This window comes from Pinus tabuliformis, chromosome 7, assembly GCF_031772625.1.
Source record: "Pinus tabuliformis cultivar Carrire ecotype Pingquan chromosome 7, CPIR1, whole genome shotgun sequence".
NCBI lineage: Eukaryota > Viridiplantae > Streptophyta > Pinopsida > Pinales > Pinaceae > Pinus > Pinus tabuliformis.
In genome coordinates, this window is record NC_142293.1 from 1,102,123,534 (window position 1) to 1,102,149,836 (window position 26,303).

Here is a 26,303-nt window from a genome sequence, read left to right on the forward strand (position 1 = left end):
TGTTATAATGTCATATACAATAAAATGAAGAAAATAACTAAAGTCTAATCCTATTGATTTCCTCTATCCCTCTTGCGAGAAAATGCCACAGCTTTCCCTTTCCCTCTAGATGTAGATGCCGGTGGTGGTCGAGTTGGCAGTGGAGTCTGCTATGCTCTAGAAGCTGAAGAACTAGAAGTAGGAGCTATAGGAGGTAGACCACGTCCTCTACTGGTGGCAGGGGTAGCCCGGGCAGGTGGTGTCACCTGGAAACATTACAATCTCCCAATCCTGAAATCCTGAAAAAATGATAAGTCTGCTGGATTTAGAATGAAATCTAGAATTCTACTTTCTTCATATGAAATCCAATGAGGCCGGAACCACTTTCAAACATCCCGAGTCATTTCATGGTAATGTTAAAAATTTAAGTCAAAGGATGAAAATGAAGATTAAGGAGAATGTCACTTTAAGTGACATTCTCCTTAATCTTCATTTTCATCCTTTTACTTTAAGAATTTAACATTACCATGAATAGCATATCAATACTAGGGCCTAGACTTGATCATTAAGCTGCCCCACTCAAAAATTATTTGTTTCTTAAAAAAAAATTGCATTTCAAACATTTAGCATCCCTTAAAAAACCAAAAAAAAACATTATAAAACCTCGCTGCCAGAGACCCCCATGATAATTTTGATTGTTATCGCGATAAATTTGAATTTATCGCGATAATTTCATAAAATTCAGCTAAAAAAATTTCTGGCAATAATTTCCTATAATAATCGCGATAAAGTCGGCATATCGAAAAAATCGCGTTAATTTCAATTTACCGCGATTTATCGCGATTTTCACAACACTGATTATAAAACTGTCTGCGGGTGGAATTTCCCAAAATGATTTCTGGGTATTCTGGAATACATGTGTCCTAGCCTCCCTGCAAAATTTTGAGGCTTAGAGCACATCCGATGCTACCAGAAATCAACAAATAAAGCCTTATTGTCATCCTAATGACAAGTGCCTTTGTTTTTATTAATTGACTTATCTACACTACTTTTAGTGTCCGAAATAAAAAAATTTGGAACAAGCACTTCACATAAAACTATCATGCATTTAATAGAAGATTGCCATGTAAAAATTAAACAAATAGAGCATTGCAATCCATAACACAATGAACAAGAAGATTTTCAACTTCATTATATTAGATAAATTGGGGTTTTATAGGCTGAGACAACCCATATAGCCGAGATAGCTGAGATAGAGCTGGCCTCAAATAGATTTACAATAATGCTGCAAACGGCCTTCAAAACAAACTGAAAAACAATAAACTGCAACCTATGAACCCTGAATGGATCCACCAAGGGAAGAGATGGGTGCTCGCCCACTCTCACTGAATCACCTGAGGGTTTCCGTCCTGGGGCCACTGTTGAAGTAGAGAACTAGGTTCTCCAAACCTCACCACAAAGACAATACACAAATCCAAGATATCTCCAAATGACCTCCTCCTCTCCTTTTATAGATCTAATGGATAGATCTCCAAGCCTCTAGAAGCATCTTATTTTATTATTTTATTGTTATTCTAGAAGCTCCTCTGTTGACTTTATCTTAAGTGACCTTTTAATTTAATTTTATTTCACTTAAGTCACTTTTGACCCATTTTCTCCAATTTAATTATTTTTCTGTAACTAAATGACTAATTAAAGTCATTTTTAACTAAGGAAAATGGTAAATCGCCCACCATACTCTCTTCAGCGACTGGAAGCCCCTTCTCAGCATCCCATCCTGCATATCTTCTTGTTCCGGTTCGAACAAGCTATTACACTGAGGTGTTCCATCAATTAATCTCCCCATAATGCCACCTCGAGCATAATTAATTAAGCTAGGCTCCATAATAATGCTAAATTTTGAAAGTTGTCGGAATGCAATAGAACAAAAGGCAAACTGTGCAGATGATGAAATATGCCAAGCAAATGCCATCAGATCCCATAAAAACTCCTCAAATCTCCATCGAAGCCCCTGATGACATAAACCTGCTCCACTGACCTGGTCAACACCTGCCCTGGAAATCCACTTTGGCTGTACAATTGAGGAAAATACAAATGGGGACATTACACTACTTCGAACAATGATGACACTTTGGTTACATTTTAAAGAATTAAAAACCTAATAGCATTTCTTTTTATAGACATACTTGGAATCATAATCAGAGAAGTTCAATTAGTGGATGTTAGCAATAAATAGGCCCTCTAGAAGTCGATGTAGGATGGATTCAGGCTTTGCAAAGCATCTTTTTTGTTTTGATTTGCAATCATGTTTTCATCTTGTTTCCTTGTGTGGTTTGAGAACGAACCCTTCCTATACAGAAGGGCATGCAATGTACCTAATTATTATGTAGTTTTATAAATATTTGTTAGGAAAGGGTTGTGTCTATTAGCATAGTCGTGCTTCTCAGGTACTATATATGGCAACCTTCTTGACTACCCGTCAGTCATTCCTGGTATATTCACATTTATGAATTATTAGTTCTACCTTTTTAAGTTTTTAGGCAAAATGAGCTTGTCCCATTTCTTATGCCTATAGCATCCTGTTACTACCTCAGGGTACCTCACAACTTGCAGTCCCATGATTGTGGGTCCACAACACCCCTGACTTATACATAGCTTCCTAATTGAATATGAGGTGGCATGCTAACTATGTGTGGCTCACTAGGCAGCTAGGTTAGTCTATTAGCATTTATTGCCTGTGCTTTGGCAAGTGGATGTGAAGTGCTCGGTAGAGGGCTATGATAGTGCCACAAAAGCTACATCTGAATTCAAAGAATTTGCATTTCCCCATGGAATATTTTGTTTTTTTGGATGCACATCAAGTATCAACTAGTTGGGTTTAAGGTAATTGCCAAATACATGTCATATGAATGCCAAGTTGCTGTTGGAGTGCTACCTTAGTGCCACAGAAGTCATATATCAATTCAAAGAGTTGACATATTCCTGTAGAATATTCTATCTTTCAACTCCACATACTTACTTCCCATTGACGGGGCACCTACTTCCTAATTACTGACGAAGTGCTTACTTCCTGTTGTATCTTTGTTCTTTTGGCAACTTGGTTCCTAGTTGTGATGAATTGTATCTGTACTTACATGTAACTGTTTCTTCATTCTATTGTGTGAGCTTAGATACCTTTGGATTATTTTGCTTTAGTGTCTCCATATATAAAATTCAATGTTCCTAAGGAGACCTAGAGTGAAGATTGTTTGGCTCTTTTTTGATCTTTCCTTCTCAATTTAATCTTTTTTGGGTCGTTTGTGGACATAAATATGGTTCAATGTAGCATTGGGACAAGTTGCCATCCTTGGGTGGTACACATGTTATGTTTCCCCCTACATTGGAACTCCAAGGTGATGTACCTGTTTGGTAGGGAATGTGAGAGACGTCCCTTTGAACCGTGGGATGTTTCTCATAAAAAATGGGGACATCTGGAAGACATCCCCAATGTCATAGAAGACATCTAGACATCCCTTGTCCGATGTCCATGTGGCATTGGTTCTCTCATAAAAAGTATTCACTCATTGGTTCTGCATTGAGACAATGATAAATATTGTGGTTTACCTATGCAGTGCATGCCAAAGGTCTATCTAGTATGCTTTGGTAATAGGGGATAATGACAACAACAGCTTTAACTCCCATGTTTGCTATGTGCTTCAACCAAATATCTATTGTTCTTTTTGTGGGGGGGTGTTCCCTTTTGGTTGCCCTTGCCCCCCTAGTACCTGGAAATTTGGGCGCCTGTTCCCCACTCCCCACAATACCTGAAACTTGGTGCAAGATACCTATAATTTTTTCTTGCTAATTTGTCTGCGAAGCTCATGTTGCACTTCAGTATGCTTCTTTTGTTGGCCCTTTCAAATATATGGATGGCAGAAATGTTGCTTGTTTTTGTTGTAATATATGGATGCCAGAAATGTTATTTGATTTTGCTGTAATGCATTTAAATTAGCTTTTGTCTTTTGAATTGGATGACATGCTGCATTTATAGTTTACAGTTAATCTATTTTGATCTTATAATTTTCCGAGCTCTATATATCCCTTATTGTTGGCATAAATAGTGACATTTGAGAGTTAGCAGGTTACATGTGGTGCTGAGCTGGCTCTGCTATTTGTGGAGACTCTGTCAAAAGGCAAACTACCATATGAACAGGAAACACTTGGTTAGTATAACCCCAGTTTAGAAAAGTGCTTGAAATATATTCCTGTTGTGCATGAGCCTGCATTGTCTTTGGATAGGCAGGACTGAGGTACTATATGATAAAATGAAAAATTACCCAATTAACTAATGTGGGAAGTTACATCCATTATAGTCACCTAGTAAGATAATATGAAAGAGAACAATTTGGTCTCATTTTGATGTACTAACATTCGTACAATATTGTTTGATTACACTTCAGAAAATACAAATTTTTTATTTTTGACCAAAAATTTACGTGTATTTTTAAGATATCAATTGCAAAACTACAAAACAATGAATAGCTGCATTTCTATTTCTGACTGGTCATGTTTGATTTGAGGCTTACAAAATTTTTTAATGCCATTTAAAAAATCTAAATTCCTGGCATGAGTTCGTATCAATTGTTTTATTCACATGCCCAAATTGGGTACCTTTATTTTTTTATTGTGCATAGACAAATCACTGCAGAAGGTGAGGATTTAGCTCACTCACTGTGAATTTCTTGTATAACTTGCTTTCTGATTAGAAAAGAGTCCAAATGACAACTCAATACAGATGAACTTTGCTTTGTAGGGCATGCTTCCTTTGTTCAGCCTCATTTGGAAACAAATCTATCCTAGTAAAAGGAAATTTTGTCAAGGTTGTTGTGAATTTTGTCAAGGAAAGAGCTGAGGATTCAAGACTACCATCCTGTCGTTAATGTATGGTCTTGGATGGAGAGGAAGTTTATGATCGACTCTGAATTTAATGCAATAAGTGAATTTTACATGAAATTTGGAAACTGAGAGATCAGTGCAAGGTTACTTGGGAGCAGGAGTGGGAGTGACATTTTCAGACGCTCCCGGTTTGGGAGTGATTTGGGGAGCAATTTTTTTTATATAATATATATATATCTTTATATTTTGATGCATATATGTCAACAAGCATGTGGATGTCTATAAATAATTATAATTGATTACTGATAAGGAAGAAGAGTCCGCCTTCATTTTGTTTTGAAGAGGACCTGGTTTAAGTCACTGAAATTCCGAGCCTTATTAGTGATACCGGTGATATTGCATGGCATTTTGAGAAGTCATTAAAAGGTTGTCTTAAATTCATCATTTGTTTTGTATTTGTTGTAACTATTCCTTTTGATGATAGGCTATGGCCTTTGTGGGGTATAGAAATTTCAATGTCAATAAATCCTACACATTTTAAAAATAATTTTACCACATGTTCTTTCAAAAGTGTGTTTCATTATTACATTAGAAGAATGATCTGTGGCCCCAGTTTTGCAAGGTGAATCAACCACCATGGAGACAAATTACTGTAGATGCAGTAGTTAGTGTGAGGTACTGCACTGCCATGAGGAGGGAAACCCAAGCTTGATTGCTTGGATTGGAAGTGGAGTTGCCAGCAAGTTTTAGGGAGAAGTTGGTAAACCATAAAACATCGAGGGATGAGGGAGACCACTAAGCCAATTACGATAAGAATGTTCCTTAATGACATATGGCTATATCTTAGTGTTTATGTGAGAGTAGATTAAGGTTACTTTGCAGCAAAAGCAAAAAAAAAAAGCAAATAAACAATAGAAGAGAGAACAACTATCTAGGGTTAATTATCCTCTTTCCTCTTCGGTGAGCTATTTACTATTAGAGCAAAAAATATAGCTTGAAGGAGAGAATAAGAAAGCCTAATTAACCCTCTTCTTCAACTCCAATGAACAAGTCAAACAATAAGCATTAAGATAGATTTTGCTTTTCTCTATGGTGATCGAACAATCCTCAAAAGGGGACCTAGGGTTTATTCCTTTTCTATTTGGGTGAGAGCCCTCAACAAGGGGTTGATCTATGCTAACCCTATCGTAATCTAATAATTGAAAGATGAAAATAAAGCAACACACATTGTAGAGGGAACACAAACATAAAAAAATGAGAGCAGGTTTGCGTTCTACCCTATGAATTTGTGAAGTGCTTTCCTCTTTCAAATATAAAACTAGTCAAGCTATCTCTAAGAATGTTATGAAATAGAAGCATCGACAAGCACACACATCTAAAGATAACAATCAATTGCAAACTTGATGATTTGTAGTGCCCATGGTTGAGAAGTTTGTTTCCTCACACATAGGTTTGTGTTGAAGCTAGCTTTGAGAGATCAAGTTAGAAGATTGGATGCAAATAGGGGACTGCAGAACGACACTGATAACTTCTCAAAGGCATCTCAATATAAAGACACAAGGTGTAAATAATCCATAAGGATAGGAATCTATCTATCTATATATGTCAATGATGATTAGAATTGAATATGGTTGTCTTTTAATTAGTGCTCGAAGAAATTTGGCATGATGAATGTTGGTGACCTTTAGGGTTTAATTTATATAACTAGGGTTATTAAAGCTACATATATTGCATGTCAGACCTCGTTGATATGTTTTGTCCTGAAACAATGATCTAATGGAAAGATGTTTCTTGCTGTAAAAAATATCGTTCCATTACAAGTGATGTTGAATTTCGCTTGAATGTGGCACTCGACACTTTATTAACCTAACAGATTATAAATCTACTGAATAAAGGCACAATTAAGTTCTTAACACAATTAGTGGAAGCGTGAAATTACACTAATCTCAATCATAAGTGACACAGATAGATTATGCCCAATGAACATTTCTTCATTAATAACTCAGAACCTACTTGGGCTCTCGTCATGGGATAATGGCCCAATTGAAGAAAATACAATTACAACATACCCTAGATCTGATCTAGTAGATTAGGCCCTAGATCTATCCTTGATCTCCTTCGCTGATCTGGTTCTCCAATGCTGCACTTTTGTACTTTCCTCGGACCCAACACACTTGAGTATCTCACTCCTCACTTGAGAAAATCACTCTCTCAATGGCTAGTGCTGTTGTATGGTGTCTTTCTCCTCTCCTTAACCTTGCTTTTGTTGGTTTGGGGTAGCATCAGATGTGCTCTAGCCATGAAAATTGGTGGAGATGCTAAAGCACATGAGATCTCCAAGACCCAGAAATGGCTTGGGGAAATTCCACCCGGTTAGAGAGATATTAAAATAATTAATATTTTTAATGGAGTTTCGAAGTCTAAACTTAGGAAAATTAAAATATTAATGGGTATTAATATAAAACTGGGTGAGAATGTTCTAAATGACATGGATCAAGCCAAATCTAATCTTAGCCATTGATTAGAGATTTAATCTCTGCCGTTGAAGACTCAACAGGAAAAGTATAAGAGAAGGCTTGAGGGTCAGTTGGAGACACACCAAGATTGATCAGTCAGTTCGATTTTCTGCAGTGGGGTTTGTTGAGAAATTTCGAACAAGTGCTCTGAGTTGCAGCGAGGGGCAGTGAGTGCATAGTAGAGAGGCAGAGATAGTGCTAGAGGGCTAACGCAGTGATTGAGGAGGCTACGCAGAGCCAGCAGGAGCCACACAGAGGGCCAGAAAGACTGCGCAGAGGCTAGTAGGGCCTGCGTTGGTGACGCAGAAGGCCAGAGAGCCAACGTAGAGCAGTAGAGGGCTGACGTAGGGGGTTCCAGATCTACGCAGAGGTCAGGAGGGCTGACGCACAGCCTCAGAGAAGTGTTGGAAGGATTTTCGTGGAGCAAACTTGCTGAATATTTGCTTCTGAAGAGAGGTATTACTGCCAGATAGATATCTCTATTGGGTAAGCCAGTTTGGCACCCTAGTTGTACTCAAGAAAGCTGCTTAATAATAAAACCCTCAGAACAGTTGCACTGGTTTTCCCTAGTTGGGTTTTTCCGGGAATGATTGTCCAAAAATAACGGTGTTCCTTGTGTGTTTGTCTGTTATTTCAGTTCATGATCTGTAGATGAGTTGAGACTGCGTTTGTGGTTATTTTCAATATTTATATGGTTAAATAACTTGTTAAGGAATAAACAAGTAGGTGAAATAAACCAGATAATGCAGTAGGAATTTCTGATGTGTTAGGTTCCAAAACTTCGACAGCTTTTATAACTTGACATTGAGCTAAATCCCTAACCCCATGTTGTAAAATGATTGACAACCGATATTAGATCTCACCTCACTTGATATCAATGACTGAGATTAAAACATAGTCACTAAAGTAATTTACTTTACTTTTCCTAAGTTTCTTTCTCTCAATTAGCTAACATGATTAATTATGTGCTTTTCCTAATTTAAACTTAGGCTAAGTTACATTAACGTCTCGCTCACACTTGAACAAGTGTCCTAAGGAGACTTTGGGTGACTTCTGCATGCCTAGACACATAAGATTGTGTAGAAGTACCCACCCGAGCTACAAACATCAACACTCCCTCTTAGGGAGGGAGGTACTTTTTCCTTTTGGAACTAGCTCTGATCCTGGAACTACATCCGTTGCCATGGTTGCTCTTTCTGAGTTGGAAGTCATCCCTATCTCATAGTTCGGAAGTACCCTCGAAGACCTGCTTCCTTTGGCCTTGTTCTTAGAAGCTTCCTGCTACTGAATATCCTATAACATCATTTCATATAAGAAGACCTTTTGACAGATTTGGAGGATTTTGTTGACCTCTCCTCCCCACCAGAGCTTGAAGGCTTATCACTTCTTGTTCTTCTTGACATTGCTCAAATAGGCTAATACTTTAGCCAATATATGTTGCTCTCTCTAACTCTAATTATGTGGCCCTTGTTAGAGCTAGATCCTAATGGGTTTGCACATTGCTTGTCCATCCTTGAATGCTACACATAATCCATTCTTCTCTATCATAGACACTGAGAGTAAACTCCACTTGATTTCTGGCACTCATAGCACATACGTCACTTCCAACCTACCTCTTGACTCGAGTTGGAATATCATTGTTCCAGCCCCTTTCACTGTATATTTGGTATCAACACCAAACTCCACATGCACCTCTGAGTCCCACTCGGTTAGGCTACTAAACAACTCTCGTGGCCCTGTCATATGTCGTGTGGTTCCATTGTTTAGTAGCCACACACCAAATGGTAAGGTGCCTTAGGAAAGGTTGGAAACAATTTTTAACTCAATTTTAAACATCTTGGCAAAATCTTCTTGAGCTTCTGTCGATGTTGCTACAATTGACTGTGTACCCTTTCCACCCTTCTTCCTCTCTGGAAACTGTGACGCATAGTGCCTTGTCCTATGACAGACAAAACACTCGACCGTAGTCGAGTCCTTCTTCTTCTTCGGTTGTGAGGTTGACTCCTCACTCCTACTGCTCGAACCTTTTCCTTTTCTCCTCGCTGCTCGACTGACAAGAGCAAGATTCTCATCATCACTCTTGGGCTAGTCCCTTGATAGGGATTTCTCTTGAATCTTCTCCTGTGTGAAATTATCCCGTAGTCTATCCCAATCAAGAAAGTTTCTCTCATGCCACGATGCCCTTGATGAAAGGAGCCCATGGATTGGTGAAGCCATTTAGGGCCCTCCTTACCATCTCTCCATCCATCACTTTCTCCCCTGTGCTGCTGCCATTGCTTGGGATTTGTGCACTTTCTGTCTAGTGGTTTGTCGACCCCCACAATGGGCGATCCACCTTTTGATTTATTTATTTTTTCTTTTTCAAACATTAACCTCTAGTAAAATAATATTTCTTTGGTTGCTGTTTACTTAGCCCGTAGTTACACTTTACAACTGTATGGATTTTTTCTCTTTCTTTTGGCCATTGTATCTTGGCTTGTAAACTAAAATCTCTTTCCTGTGATGTACTTTTGTGGCTGAATCTAGCCCTTGCAAGGCTTTTATGAACCTGGCTTCACGCGTGATTGAGAAACTGGTTTTCAAAGTTTTTTGGCTTTGATTCCATGTTAAATTTCCCTTGAAGCTAGCACCTGATACTTTATTAATCTACCAAATTATAGATCTACTGAATAAAGGCATGATTAAGTTCTTAACACAATTAGTAGAAGCAAAAAGTTACACCAACTCAATCACAATTGATATAAACAAATTCTGTCCAATCAATAGTTATTCATTAATAACTTAGAACCTACTTGGGCTTCCATTGTGGGATAGTGACCCAACCAAAGAAAATACAATTACAACATACCTTGGATATGATCCAACAGATTAGGCGCTAGATTTGTCCTTGGTCTCCTTGGTTGATCTGGATCTCTGATGATGCAATTCTGTGCTTTCCTCGGACTTGACACCCTTGAGTATCACATTGCTCACTTGAGAAAATCCCTTTCTCAATGGATAGTGCCACTTTATGGTGTGTTTTTCTCCTCTCCATAGTCTTGCTTTTAGAATTTGACATTGGCCTAAATCCCTAACCCTAATCTCCAAAGTGATTGACAACCGAGATTAGATCTTGCCTCACTTGAGATCAACCATTGAGATTAAAACATAGTCACTAAAGTAATTTACTTTTCTTAGGTTTCTTTAGCTCAATTAGCCAACATGATTAATTATTTGCTTTTCCTTAGTTTAAACATAGGCTAGTTACATTAGCAACTTGCTCACACTTGATCTAGTGTCCTAAGGAGACTTTGGTCGACCTCTGCATGGCTAGACACTTAGGCCTGTGTAGGAGTACCTAATCACGCTTCAAACATTATTAGGTGAATTGATCTATTCTAAGTCAAAATTCTTTGAGAATGCTTGTTTATAGGATTATGGGACAATATATCTAGGATTGCAATTTAGAGTGTGACTTTGATATTGAGTCTAAGTGGGTCCGAATTGCGATTGTTCATAATATTGATAGAACATAGTCCTTGTTTAGAGCAATGCTGATAAGCTAATCGGTTGATGGGATGACTTCTTTGATTAGGATGTCTATGGAATTCTTGTATCTCGATTCTTGTTGAACTTGGGTTTAGTAATCTCTTGATTCACTTTAGTCTTTATATCTTCATCATAAACTTTTGTTGTCATGTCAATCATTAATATTCCATTAATAATGACACTTAGAATTTTATCTTGAATAGAATTAGCAAATGCTCCTATATTCATAGCTTATATTTTGGCATCTAAAAATATACTTGATTCAATTGGTTCAATTGATGTTTAATTGTTGACATTTTTTCATTCCATTTTTAGTTTTCTCCATTTTCTAATTTTGGGAAATTTCCTTATCTTATTTTGCCAAATCTTGCAATTTTTTTTTGTTTTTAATATCTTTTCTCTTGTTTGATGTCTGATAAGCTTTCTATATCTCTTGATGAAAATATTTTTGTGTGGTATTTCATTGTGATTGTACAATATTATATTCTTTTGATTATGAGAAAAAATTAAGCATCTCTTCTTCATGTGTAGGGTGAGGGTACCTAATGTTTGCATTGAGGGTGATCCTAGAATTATCCAAAGTTACATGGGGACGTATTCTTGAGGGTGGGGAATCCGCTCCTCGGTCCCTCAGGATAGGGGTATTCCAAGGGGGCAATTCCCCACATCCCATTTTTGGGGGGAATGCAAGAGCACACAATAGGGCATTTCCCCACCTCAAAAAATGAGATGCTCTCATGCTCCTTTTTGAACAATGTGTATCTTTTGAAGAAAAAAGGAAAAAATTAGAGTAAACAATAAAATGAATGAAGACCAGATGCATAGGTAGATGAGGAAGATAGATATGGTGAGTCATATTATCACAAAATCTAGCACCTTAGTGCAAACACTTCACAAGGTGCCAAGATTTAGTGGAACACTGGGAGTGTTACAACTATCACCTTAGCAACAACTTCACTCGTTTTAGTGAAGGATAAATCCAACTCAAGGAAAGCTTCCCTAGTAAGACTTAGGACTCCTAAAGAAAGACACAATCAAGTCTATAAGACGTCGTAAGTATATACCCAATTCAACAACACATAGATGTATCAATCAAGTCAAGGATATGGTGGTTACTCAAAGTAAATTCCAAATTTAGTTTAAAGTGTTCTAACATGCAAAACAATCCCCAAATCACTTAATTACCAACGGTTGTAAAACTTGCATAAAAGATAGGAAACTACAATAATAAACAATTTACAATAGCTATACACTTCATCTCTCAAGATCAATTATAAACTAGTAGAAAATAGGGATAAAATAATGAATAAATCTAGGGTTTGATTAACTTTTAAAATTTGAAAATTACAAGGCATATAATAGCCAACTAAAACAATATGCGGCAATATCAATAAAAAAGACATATTTTATGCAATAAAATTATTTTAGGTTAAAGATGTGAGAAAACATTAGGATTTTAGGTTTAAAATATGCGTGAAAACCTGAGATATGGTTTTTTTATGGCTGAAAATTAGATGCAAGTTAAACAAAACCCTAAATTTACCCTAAAACATAGAAAAAATTGATTTTACAAAATATGATTATTTACCATAAAGCATAAAAAAATTTGACTGTACAAAATATGATTGACTAAAAGGGAGAAGACTAGTGCTTAGTAGCTTACTATATATATTTTTTGCCTATGGAGTCAATTAAGGATTCCCTTGAAGAGATGTAATTAGATTTAGGGTAATATTTCCCTAGAAAGTCACCTAGTACCTCACTATAATTTGAGGTTGATTTAGTAGAAGGTACTCCACTAGCTAAGAAACCATATTCTCCCCCCCCCCTACGTGTCTCGATTCCTCTATGTCGGACACGATTCTCAAGGGACATGTGTCAGATTCGTGGGTTGAGCGTGTCCAAACACGAGGGATTCATTGACCTAGCGAATCCGATTTGCTCGAGTTACGTGTCATGATTTTGGGACATGTGTCCTTGAAAAGTGTGCCATGTCTCTTTAAAAGCCCAATTTGGGCCACTTTCTCTTCATTGTAATGTGTCTCCCTTTTTGTGGGTGTGTGGGAGCGAGTGTTTTGGAGGTGATTCAAGCAACCAGTAAGTGCATTTTGCTTTCATCCTCTTGTTGCGAGAGGAGTTGGAGCACATATGGGAATTTATATAGTTTGAAGAAGAGCATGCTTGAGCAAGCCAGGGCAGAGACAATGGTGTATGTGCACACCAACCTTTGTCTTATTTACAGGGAGAGGGAGGAGTGGTTGAAAGGAAGACAAAGATGTGGGATGTGTTTCCTGATGATATGGGTTTGGACAACAGTGTTGAGTTGTCATTGGCCAACTTGGATCTTAATGAGCCAGTGTTAGAGCCTGTTAGCTTTGATGATGGTGACACTCTTGAGGGGTCATCCTCCACACTAGGAGATGCAGAGATTACATTGTAAACAGAGGAGGAGGATGTAGAGGAGAGCAATGGTGACCATGACAGTGATGCTGATTTTGATGATGATGATTGATGTGCTACCTACTACCTTGTAGTTGTTTTGTATTTGTTATTTCTATTTGCCATTGGCATTGCTAGTTAGGAGTCCTCAAGACTCAGTACCTATGTAACACATTTTGATTTTGATGACTTAATGAGAAAACTGCAGTTTCTTGTCTTTCTCCTATTGGATCATTGATGAATCTGTCACAATTGTATTTGTATGCATAATGTTACAAGTTACAACTTACAAATTTACAATGTAGAATCTAGAATCTAGATGTATGCCTGAATTTGTATCATCATGAGAATTTGTGTAATATGAAATCATTGAAATATCTATTTAGTATTAATTATATATATAAAATAATATATAACGTGCCTTGTTTCGGGGGTCTACGTGCCTCGTATCAGACGCTCGAATTTGCGTGTCCTGTGTGTCTCGTGTCACGTGACTTTAAGCATCCAAAGTTTTGAAAATAAGGTTTTGTTCAAGAAGATGTTGATTTTTTGTATCATCAGGAAGTATTCCCACATGGCAAAAAGGGTCTCCAAGCTAGCCTAGAAAGAATTAAAATAAAAAAATTATTTTTGGAGTGCAAGTTGGTCTAGCGAAGTGAAAGGGCGTGTCCCTTGGATTACTTTAACCCATTTGGCAGGTATAAATAGATGATGTGACATCTCATTTTGTCCACCAAGCAAGAGCAAGTTTTCTTCTCTCTCATCAACATTTCCCTATCTCTCTTGTATAGCCGCACATTTGGAGAAAGAGGACAAATTTGACTAAGTTGACTGAGTTGATCTTTCTTCTGTTTGACTGAGTTTGACTAGATATTGAATGAACTATTGACCATTCGACTGAGCTGTTTAACTGCAATATGGACCCACACATGCGAGTGAACTATAGGTTGACCATAGGGTTGCACGTGTGCACTGTCGACCATAGGATGACCACAAGCAGTTTGGTTGGTTTGACCAACTTTGACTTGCTGCTATTTTGACTAGGTTCGGTTAATATTTGGACTTGTATATTTGGCTCTGGTTTCTAGACAAATTGCAAATTTGTAAACCTTGCTGAAGAATAATTTCTCCTAAAGAAATGTTTTTGGGTTTTCTCCCAAGGTAAAAATATTGTCTTCATTGTGCATGGTTGTATTTCTATAATCCTTACTGTTTTCACTGCATTTACTATTGATATTTTCTGAAGTGTAACTTCTCAATGATATCGGTGGCCTAAGAATTCCGTGTGAAAATCATTAGGAATTAATTATTTGGTAGAAAATTGTATCTACTATAAATCTTGTATAAAATTCAACAAAAGAAACCAAGAGAATGCATTATCACCCCTAGAGAAGTACAATCACACTTACATTCATTCATAAACAAAACCACAAAATAAAGTGAGATCACTCATTCAAGAAATCTTTTATCCATCAAAACCCTAGCAATGAACATCCATGAAGTAGCAAAGGCGTCCACAAAACATCATTCTTAAGAAGTCACTCTAACTAGTCATCCATAGCCATTTTTAGAGAAAAGATACGAATAGTCGACAAGTAGTGATGATTCTCTGTAAGGAGCATTGATTTACAAATAAATTCTTGTTTATATAAGAGATCTAGCACCCTGTGCATTATAATAATAATATTTTCGTATCTTTGAATCGAAGAAATATAAAAGTATCTTTATCTCTTTACAAACCCTATAGATAAAGTAAAAGTACATAAACTATAAGATGGTTATGCCACCTATACGATAATATCTATGATTCATGAGTGGATGAGTCAAAAGACCCAAAGATGCTCCCCAAGTCATGTAAATTCTCCTAAAGTGCCAAGTCATCCTCCTCGACATGTGGAATGACCTTCGAAAGGGTTAAATGACCTAATAATCCTTAATGGCCTCCTCCAAAAGTGTCCAGGGAGTGCTTAGAATTTCGTGATAATCTTTTGGCAACAGGTTGTAAAAGCACCATTGTAAAAGCACCAAAATTATGTCAATTTTTGTCTAAATTTCTATTATGACTACATTCCGGAAATCTCGTGGCAATTTTGCTTCTAATGGCATTGAGTTGGTAGAATTCTAGATATTTTGTCAAAATACAATTGCTCTAAAGCTGGCCACCCTGAAAAATGTTGAAAAGTGTAACTAGGTTTGGTCTTCATAATGACATGTGTAATTGTGATTTTATGTAATTGATGTAAAGAAGAAAATAAAATTATTTTTGTAATACTTGAATCATGGGTTTCATGATCAAGGAATTTTATTTTTAGTTGAAGCTCCCATTGTGAGCTATTAGGTTTGGTCATCAAGTCATAAAGTCTAGTAAAGTCAATGTCAAGGATTGAAGACCCATTTGGGCATGTAATTCATTGTAAAAGAAATTTTGTTAACCCTCCAAGACCTTGTCACAAGCTCCCCTTGAAGTCGGCCTAAGGATAAATCTAGAAAGGCATGTCGACCTTGTCACCAAGAGAAGTCGGCTTATTTTGGATGCTCAAACCACTATAAATAGGGCAGCTCGACCTCACTTGAGGATATAATTTGGTCAAGGCAATCTGAACCAAGAAAGGTGTGAAGATCACAAGAGAGAAGCCTCATCACCAAGCGAAGGAAAGAGGAAGACAACCGAGCCATTTTTCTAATCTGTTTTGGGCTGATTCACTCCACATGTGTGAAGAATTTATGTTGTCCAAACTGCAGAAGGAGCCGAGGTATTACAGTCACACTTGAAGGTCAAGGAGAAGATTAAGGTGTATCTCAAGCCGAGTTGACAAAGAAGAAACCTCCAACTAGAGCGAAGAGAATCAAGGTTCTAAAGTTGGTCAATCACACGTGCTAGGGTTTTTGAAGTAGGGTCGAGAACTGCAAGATTGATCTAAGGGACTGAAATCTGAAGGATAGTTGAGCTAGTGGGTGAAGGAAGAAGTTTGACCATCGTTGTCTCAAGGAAGAAGAAGTTGAATCTAGAAGGCTTGTGACTTGGTCTTGGAGAGGTTGTTGTGTCAAGGGTCTTGGTCTTGGTCTTGGTATTTGTCAATTGAAGTCTCTATAAGAAGAAGAATTCATTTGGGTTTTCCTCTCAAGTTGGAGAGGTTTTGGCCCTGGCTGATTGCCTACATTCTGTGTCTCTTATCTCTTTATTGTTTATGCTTTGGTAGTTGTTTGATGAAGAAGAACACTATAATAATCTAAACAAAGAAAATAACCTAATCTAAAGAAGTCAAAAGCATTCACAAGCAGTTATCATTAATAGAGAAATCTCCTAATTCTAATGCCCTTGATTTCTTATCATGTGAAGGGGTGTGAAATGGCCTCAAAAGTGAAACATTCCCTCGAAAAGGTGCAACATCCCTTTCGACAAAGTGCCACATCCTCTCCAAGTGTGATGTCCTCAACGAAAGGCCCAACATATTCGATGAAGTGTGGAATGACCTCAATCATGTATGTAAGAAGGCTCCTCAACATCCTCCAAAGGACCTAAGGATTAGGTCTACATTATGTCCATGCAAAGTGCATTGTCTTGGTGAGGGGCTACAAGTGTCCATCAATCCAAGGCATGTACATAGGTCAATTTAACATAGAAAGTGAGGTATGTCAAATGTAAAAGCCATTACGTAGATCACATTAGGTGTTAACTTAAAACTTTACACTAGGTAATAGATTTATGCAATTTGCCAAGTTTGTAAATTTCTAAGCCCTAGATTCCTGCTGTCCTATGTTTTTCTTAATTAAATAAATCAGATTTGAACGAACTTAATGACATAAATGAATATTTTTGACAATGCAACAATCGCACATATGGATGAAAAATGAACAATGGAAGTAGTCAATGAATAACACACACAATGATTTTCTTGTTTAAATAAGTTTATCATTCCAATGATCAAAGATTACAAGGTACCTCCACAGTTTGTTGTAACTTAGCTGCTATATGTTAAACAAAAACACTATAGAACAAAGAAGTATAATTGACTGAAATAGAAGTATGGCTTTGCTAAAGAAAGAAGGTAGTAGCTTATGCTGTACAACTGTACAATGCTGCTGTTGTACAGATTTCTTCTTGTTGTTTGCTATAGCAGATCTACACTTTTTCGTCTCAAATGCACTCTCTTCTTGGTATTTGCCTCTCTCAACTTCTGCGATCTTGTCCTATTTATGCTTTGAGAGGGATAACTAATCTCATCAATCCTAGCAACTGATTTCTCATATCTTAGCAACTGATTTCCTTAATCTTAGCAACCACCTTAGCTAAAAAATGAGGTGTACTTCACTATGGCATCTTGCCATATCTACTAGTTTACTGCCTCTAGAAAACTAGAAGGCTCAGAATTAGTGATGTTACTCATTAATGCCATTTAAGTAGGAAACTTCTTTTGAGGCTTGCTCTCCTTGAATATGTGCCTAGGAGCCCCAACATACTCTTCAACATCCCTCAATGTTTGCGTGAACCATCAAGGTCTCTTGACATCACTGTATGCGACTAATGTCTCCTACTCCTGATTTGAAGGTTGTTGTCTTGAACTGGAAACTGTTGGTGGCTTTGGTGACTTTTGCTCAACGTTTAGAACGTCCTGCTCCTCATCCTTTGTTAGTGGAATGGGTTCATGTGACTTCTTGGAGAAAAATATTCCTTAAACTTTACATACTTACTATTGTCTTCCTCTGCTTTGGAATATAGACCTTGTAGGTCTTTGAAATATCACTGCAACCCACAAATAAACCCCTTTTGTTGGAGGGCTCCAACTTGGTCCTCTTTTCTATAGGTACATGGAACCAAACATGTGGAAATGTCTCACCTTTGGCATCATACCGGTGAATACCTCCTTTGGTGTCTTATTCCTCAAGATCATATAAAGGCACATGTTTTGGATGTCCACTGTTGTGTTGCATGCTTCTGCGCAAAGAAACATCGACAAGTCTTTGTCATGAATCGTGGCCTTAGCAAACCCTATGATGGATAGATTGTTTTGCTCTCCATCCCCATTGTGCTATGGGTTGTATGGAAATATCAACTCCCTCTTGTTTCTTGCTTCGTTATAGAAATCATTGAACTCTTTGGATGTTGAAAATGTAGCGAGCACGGTCTTCTGGTTTGTGCCTTAGCTAGTGAAGACCTCGAGTTGTCCTTAGGAGATAGACTTCAGTTGTGGTGAGTTTATTTCTAGTTTATGGGAATGATCATCACGAGTTCATGTGTGGAGTTGGAGCTCTAGTTAAAGAGGAGTCTTCTTCAATTAACTATAGGATAGATGGTAGTTCGAATTTAGAAAAGGACGAGTTGGGAACTTTAGTCTTTGATTGAAGGAGGACGAGTTATAACTCCATGTGATGCTTGGAGAAGAGAACCAATTTGACTCAGTTAACTAGTTAGTCACAACTCAACTTCCAAATTTGTAACTTGCCTATTATAGCGTGGACAAAATCTATAGAGGAAGGACGAAAGGCACAAGTTATTCAATTGTTTTGTGCACAAGGATTGTGAGACAAAACAACTTCACAAGTTAGTGAGAGAGATCTCTTTGCTTGTGGTGTGCATAGCCTTGAGGGGCAAGCACACAATGGTTTGGTGAGTAGACTCGCGCAAAGAATTAGGAGCTACGTCCTATATGATAGGAGACCTGGTGTCCACAAAAATAGGATCCTGCTGCACTACAAAACAAGAGTTTTTGTGCGCACAAATATAGGCCCTAGTGCGCTAGAAAATAGAGATGCCCCATGAATTGCCCTTAACTATGGCTTCCTAGCAGGGGAGGAGTTGCTTTCTAGACAATGGAACATAGTAATTGTTGGGCACGAGCTAGAGGTCAAATCGCTGGTCAAAGTGAACTAGCGAGCCATTGTGGACAAGAGAGATTTGCATGAGGGTTCGAGGTTCACACTTGACAGGGACACATTGCTCAATGGGGATGCGAGCTTGAGGGTGTCATGGCACATCTTGAATTACAGGGAGTGTAGGAATATTAACATGCATACGAGGCATGCATATGATAGCTACATATGCATGCATCACATGTATTGTACTAGTATAGATACTAACTAATTGTGAAAAATGTCCAAGTATAGGGTAATGAATTAATTATTGAAATACTAAGTAAATACCTAACTCACCAGAATATAATGAATATATTGAGTGGGGTACTTGATATGTATACCACTATCATAATATATAATTAATACATTATTAAAAAAAACATATATGTATATATACTAAGTGACTATGATGATTGTCTAAATATATTTGATTTTTTGGAAGGGAAAGGAGCGCAGAAGGGAAAGTACGGAGAGAGCCACGACGAAGAAGAGAATCGCTAGAACGAATTTATGGGATGAGCCTGGGGCCCGAGAATTAATTTAGAGACTTGGAAGTTTGAGTAATTTTTCTTGGAGCTTTGGCCATGGGGGCTAGAAGACCTCAATTTCTAAGTCTTCTGGATCTGGGAACCAGATAGGCTGGGAGGAAAAGGCTGGTTTGGTAGCAGGAGTGGAGCAACGACAACCCGAAATTGCCTTGAAATGGGATATCTAGGTATGTATCTGCAATTAAATTGGTAAATTTAGGTTAAATTGATTTTCTGGTTAATTGTAAAATTTTGGCATTAAATTTTGGTGATTGTCTGGTTAATTGTAAAATTTGGGCATTAAATTTTGGTGATTGTCTGGTTAATTGTAAAATAAGGGCATTAAAGAGGGTGCAAAGTGTTGGGAGGTACTCTGCCAAAAATGGGCCATAGAGTCAAGGCTGAGGGCACACGAGTATACTGGGAGTTGTGCTAAGGAGTGTTGACGCGAAAAGGGCGACCTTGAGTAAGGCGACACAACTAGGGTTTGTGGGCTAATGGTTGATGTGAGCAGTTATCCTTTCAAATAGGGTTGATGGAGATTGAGGGCTGATCAAGAGGGTTTGCATGCTCAGGGTTGTTGTGAGAGCTAACCATGATGGAGTCAACGCGATAACTGAAGAGTGTGCTTCACTGCTAGATAAGGTAAAGGAAAAATTCACTTGATTCAATAAAGCTTTTGGGGACCAAAATCCTCCCTAAATGGGGAGTTATGATTCAAATTGGATCATTATATTATTTGTCATCTATCTCAATTTTTTCAAAGTGAAAAAATTGGAGGAATCAATATGTAGAGGCATTTTAACAATGGGTCCCAGTTTCGAGAATTGGGGTTTGAAACCTTTGATGGCCATTTTGAGGCATCAAACAACATTTTTCGTGGTCAAAATTTTCCCACTTTAGCACAGGACTTCTAGATGCTGATCTACACTAAGAGGTCTTTCCAATGATGCAAGAATCACATCATTCGAAGGTCATATGCAAAAATTATCCCTTCTACAAGTTGACTTGTTGTGTTGACCACCATGGTACAATAGGATTCCACGTTAGCCTCCATTACTCATGCAAATGGGTAGCCACATGTGGACTTGCAAGAATATTCTTGAAGGTCCAATATCATAACGCTAGTTGAGGGTGTCAAATCTTACCCTTAGTTGGCTATAGAGCTATGTTAAATACTAGGCGACTAGGAGTATGGATTCCATTCTATGCTATTGTATTTTGTTCCTGTTGACCACACTTTGTCAACAGCCCGAGAAAGCAGTGTACAAGGAAGTGGAGAACTTTTTTCAAAGATCAAAGTCATCAGTCAGGATGATTTCATCATTGTAAACTCAATTTCTGCAAGGTTTATTGTAAATGATGCTAGTATGACCATTTAATTATGTAGCAACACCTAGGTAAACCTCTGATTTTGGCAAAGAATTTCATCCTAGGAAGATTTTTAACCTCCCCGAATTATGTGTGTTTGTAAACATGCCTACTCGGCAGAGTTTTTCTTCTAGCTATAACCCCAAAGCTAGGGCGGAATTTGTTGACAAGGTTTTAGGTGAGTTCTAGTGTTTATCAAGTCTATTGTAAAAGTGTGTTTAGGAATAAATTTAGTGCATGGTCCCTCGTAATTAGAACAACATGGCTAAATTATTTTATTACAAGTACACTTGGTTTCATACTAGATCAAATTATGTCGCAAATTTGGGTGATGTCTTGAGGGTCTATGTCTAAAGGTGTTTTCCCCTTCTAAGGGTTGATATTGTAATTATTTTGATGTAAAAATATTTTAGTGCATGGTCCCTCACAATCAGAAACCATGGCTAAAATATTTGAGGGTGGAAAATTAATTAAATCCCCTCTAGAGTCAATTAATTAATTTTTCTGGCAAAATTGAATAAAATCCTAATCTAGGAAATTAATTAATTTAAGGTCAAAAAATAACTATAGAGAAATTAATTTCTCTCCAAAGGGAAAATAATCAAAAATTCGTCGGTCAAAGGGAAGTCAATTTTTGGAGGTTCCACACTAAGGGAAAAATGAATATTTTAAGAAAATTTGAGCCCTTGGACCTTGGTGGTTAAGTTAGTCATTTTTTTGAGGAAATTAATCCAAAATATTATTTTTTGGATTAATAAAAAATGGTGTTTAAGAGATTCGATTTTTCCTCAAAAATAAAAAATCAACAATGGAGATTAAAGGAAGATCAAATTATTATCGACGATGGAGATTATTTTAATGAGTTTCAAGCCACTAGCAACTATTTTCCACTTGGAGGGGTTTTCTCTATATAAAGAAGCTATCTAGCTTCTATTTCACATCTTTGGGTGGAGTAATTTTCTATTGATGTATTGAGCTTCTGCTCTGTTGGAATTATTTTTCTCATAATAGAAAGACTTTGGGGTTTTAGTTCATTGTGATCTTTTGTCCGCTAACCTGTGGTATGTGCTAGTTTATGTGTTTATACTCTATATTGTGTTGAATATTTCAACTATTATTTCATTTGTCGGTGATAAGAACATTCTATTGGTATGAGTTATCTTAGGTGATCTGATTCACTATATGATCTAACAATTTATTTTAAGATTGAATAGAGATTTATAGGTACGCTAGCCCTTGGGCTCCAAGTTCAAAGATTGTGGGAAGGGCCGACCTTGTTTGAGCTTCAAGCTTCCACTGTGGCGAATTGTTTTTCAAGAGGGTTTTGGCTGGTTAATTTTTCAAAATTATTCATCGAAAATTTTAATTCCAAAATTCTCAAAAAAATTTATTTGATCCTGGGCTACAAAGATTTAATTTGCTAATGAGAGCTAATAATTTTATTTTGTAAATATTGTAGATACTTGTAGATTTTTCTAACCCTTGTATTTTTTTATTAAATTTTGTAGTACTTGGGGTTTTGGGAATTTTGATTTTTTGTATATATTGGGGTTTTGGGAATTCTTTGTAGTCATTTTTTCAGCTGAATCTATCTTCCCTCAAGGAAATCAAAATTTTTGTGAAGAAGCTAGCCCTAAGGCTAGGGTTTTCTCTTCCAAGTGTGACGTCCAGCCTTCTTTAGTAATTTTGTTGGAATTTTGAGGCAGATCTAGGCCTAGGAAGGCAATATCTAGCCCTTGGACACCCTCCAAGCTCAACGATTAGCTAAGAAAGGAAGACACTAGCCCTATGGAGGTAAATTTTTGCATTTTTTGTGGAAGAATTTATGATTGCAGGGTTTCAAAATTTGTGTAGGGTCTCCAAGGCCTAGCCGTGACCTGTTCCAGCCTTGCCGTGGCCACCATTACCCTCTTCAGTGAGAAGCTAGCCTTTTCTAGGCCTGCTGTGAGCCCTAGAGGCTCCCTTCCTTGAGCTGCAGCCCTTTAAGGGAAATGATCCCGAGCCGCAGCCCCTCTTGGGGCTTATCTCCACTTGCTGTGGCCTATTAGGCCTTCGCTGCCCTAGCCGCAGGCCTTCTAGGCCTTGCTGCTCTCACTCTTAGTGCTATCCTAGTCTTTCTGACCCTTTGCTTGCCTTCCTAGCCCTAGCCTTAGCCTTTCTAGGCCTAGCATTCCCCTTTCCTAGCTTCTAGCTCCTCATTGTTGGCCTATTAGCTCTTCCTCTAGCCCTCATTTAGTCACTGGTTGAGTTTACATTGGTTTGTGATCTCTAACATCTTGTTTTGCAGCGATTGTGGAGCTAACATTGTGGTAGCAGGTGGACAAGTTCTTTGGAAAAATCTCTAGCCATCAAACAAAGCCATAAGGCCTCGTGGTTTGCCCCTAACTCTCTTTGCCTCATCATTATTTCTTCTAGAGTTCTGAAGCAAATTGTGACATTGGTATGTTAGTGGCCTAAATACACATAAATCAAGCGTTAACTCATTAATTATTCACCTAAGGCATTAAACATTTATCTTGTGGTAGAATTGATTGCATATAAGTGAAGTTTGAAGGACTGTGGGTGAAATTCAAAGTCTGATATATTTGCTACAGCCATCATAAGTCATCTACAGCAGTGACAAAATTACATAACAGTGGCATAAAGCACATAGTCATTTATCTTCATTGGCACATCATTTGCATTGGTTGGGATTGCATTTGTTTAGCATATCTTGTCATTTTCGGAGGACTGTCATATTGATTTGAGGTCTGATATATGCATCATATAGTCTGATGATAAGCTTGACTGTGGTGTAAAAGTTGTTGACAGTCATGTCATTGCTTTGGGCATTAACTCCTTTCATGTTGTGCATCTTCAATAAGTGTTTTTCTAGTATGGTTGGATGCTTCTGTTACTGCTGCAATCATTAGTCTCTTGGCTGCCATCTCTTGCATCCATTGCGCTTTGCATACATTGCATCCTTCCATAAGCATTTCATAGTTTGCATCCTCATCTAATTGGCAAATATAAATAAGAACACAAGTGCTCTAAAAGGCTATTTGGATTGGCTTATTGCTCTAAAAAATAATATTGTCGATTAATGCTCTCTCTCTCTCATTAACAACTAGCATTATTGTGACATTGGTTTCTAGAGAATTTTCACTTGTCAAGTGTCATCATTGCTAGAGGAATTGATTATTGGATTGCCTTTTCAAAGTACTAACATTGTTTTTTTGCAAGTGAGCTTCACGTCTAAGTTTATAATCTTGCAAATCAAGTCACTCTCAAAGCACTTAACTGTCATCATAACTGGGATAAGAAGAATTGCTAAGTGTGTTCATAAAGAATTGAAGTTCTCTCCTTTTGTCCCCAATCGACACATTGACATTGTATTGTTATAATCTAAGTAATCTTGAGAAGTTGCTAGTTGTGATAAGAAACATTGGACTTGTTGATTTATTGTCATGAGCTATTGTCAATTGTGATATTGGTAATCTTGGCAACATTTTCTAACACCATCTATTTGGTTCATTGAGCACTTTCTTTTGGTGAAGGTTGTCATCATAAATTGTTAAGTATTTCTCTTCATTGCTCTAAATTTAATCTACTTAAAACATTTAACATCTTCACCTAAAGGATAATCACTCATATTTTGCATCCACATTCTAGGATTAGCATTGCATTAATTAACCTACCTCCAAGCATAAGCTTTGGTTGAAAGACTCTAGGACCGCCTTTCTCATCTAGCTTGCGAAATCTAGACCCTCTCTTGTGGTTAACACGGTGACCTTGCAGTTGTCAGAGCCACAATCTTTGTAGTGCCCAATGTTGCATGAAGCGGGGACGTTTTTTGGAAGGGGGGATGGGGAAGCGTCATTTTCCAAAAATCTAGGAAGCGAAGCATCTGCTATATATATATATATATTTATATTTTTTTGCATTTATACTCAAAACAAACATCCCAAATACCAAATTAGTTGTAGAAGACATGAAAGCATGCATATTTTTGCATAAATCAAGATAGATATAACCTCCATTGTACATTAATGATTAATTATTCGAGCATCAACCATTTAGATGCATCAACCATCTAGAATCTAGATTCTTCTCCTCTTGTCTAGCCTTTGCCTCTACCTTGATTGGCTAGGGATATTAGTCAACATTGCCCAATTTTGATCAAACTACCTAATTCAAGACGTAAAATATGGTAGAAAAAGCTTAACATGCTTGATCGATGATTTTGACTTGATTGAAAGGTAATTTTTTGCTAAGGGCGTGCCGCGTGACAAAGGAGTTCAACAATTAACACCACCAACACTAGGGTACATATAGGGCTTGGTGCTCTTGATTAAATGCTAATCGCATACCTTCATACTTGATATAATCTAATGAAATGCCACAATCCCATTGATCCTAAATTCCTGAAAACTGTTAAGTTTGCTGAATTTTGAATAGGATATGAAATTCTATTTTCTCCATATGAAGTCCAATGAGGCTGGAACCACTCAAACATCCCGAGTCATTTCATGGTAATGTTAAAAATTTAAGTAAAAGGATGAAAATGAAAAATAAAGGAGAATGTCACTTTTACTTTAAGAATTTAACATTACCATGAGGGAGCATCTGCTATATTTATATTTTTTTTTGCCTTCATTCGTCACCCTAACCCAAGGTGGACCCACCCCCAACAAGCAAACTCACCTAAAATAATAAAAAAAAAATTGAAAAAAAAATGATTTTCTAAACGCTTTTCCGGAATCGTACGGAAGCGTACGGAAGCGTACGCTTTGCCCTCCGAAGCACCACGCTTTGCCCTGCCGAAGCGCCGTACGAAGCGCGCTTCGGAGGAAAGCTTCCGAAATTTCTAGGAAGCGTCCAAAACAGGCAGAAGCGCGCTTCCGGGGACGCTTCCTGGACGCATCCACACGGGACGCGCTTCGGGCCTTGGAACTGTGGGGGGGGATGCTTCTTGCAACATTGGTAGTGCCAGAGGAATTTGGTGGTTAGAATTCTAGGGGAGGTATCATTAATATAGTCTTTGCTATCTTCTTCTAGGCTTCTCTTGACAATCTACACTAGAGACTAGTTTCAAAACAGCTTAGAGGAAGGATTCATTTAGATAGGAATCTAATTTAAAATTAACCAAGAGTTTGCACTTCACATAGATCTAGGTCTCACATTTCATATAGGATAGTGTGCATCCTAAGCAACAATTGTTCATTCGGTGACTTGG

At 37.6% G+C, this 26,303-nt stretch overlaps 1 protein-coding gene across 1 annotated transcript in view; it reads left to right on the forward strand.

Annotated features, from left to right (window-relative positions):
* The window catches only part of LOC149251400 (golgi-to-ER traffic-like protein), a 400,402-nt gene that overhangs the window by 176,326 nt on the left and 197,773 nt on the right, over positions 1–26,303 (forward strand). Inside the window, exon 4 of the mRNA XM_089459410.1 lies at positions 4,100–4,181. Coding sequence (XP_089315536.1) covers positions 4,100–4,181 — 82 coding nt within the window. The remainder of the gene's footprint in view (positions 1–4,099; positions 4,182–26,303) is intronic.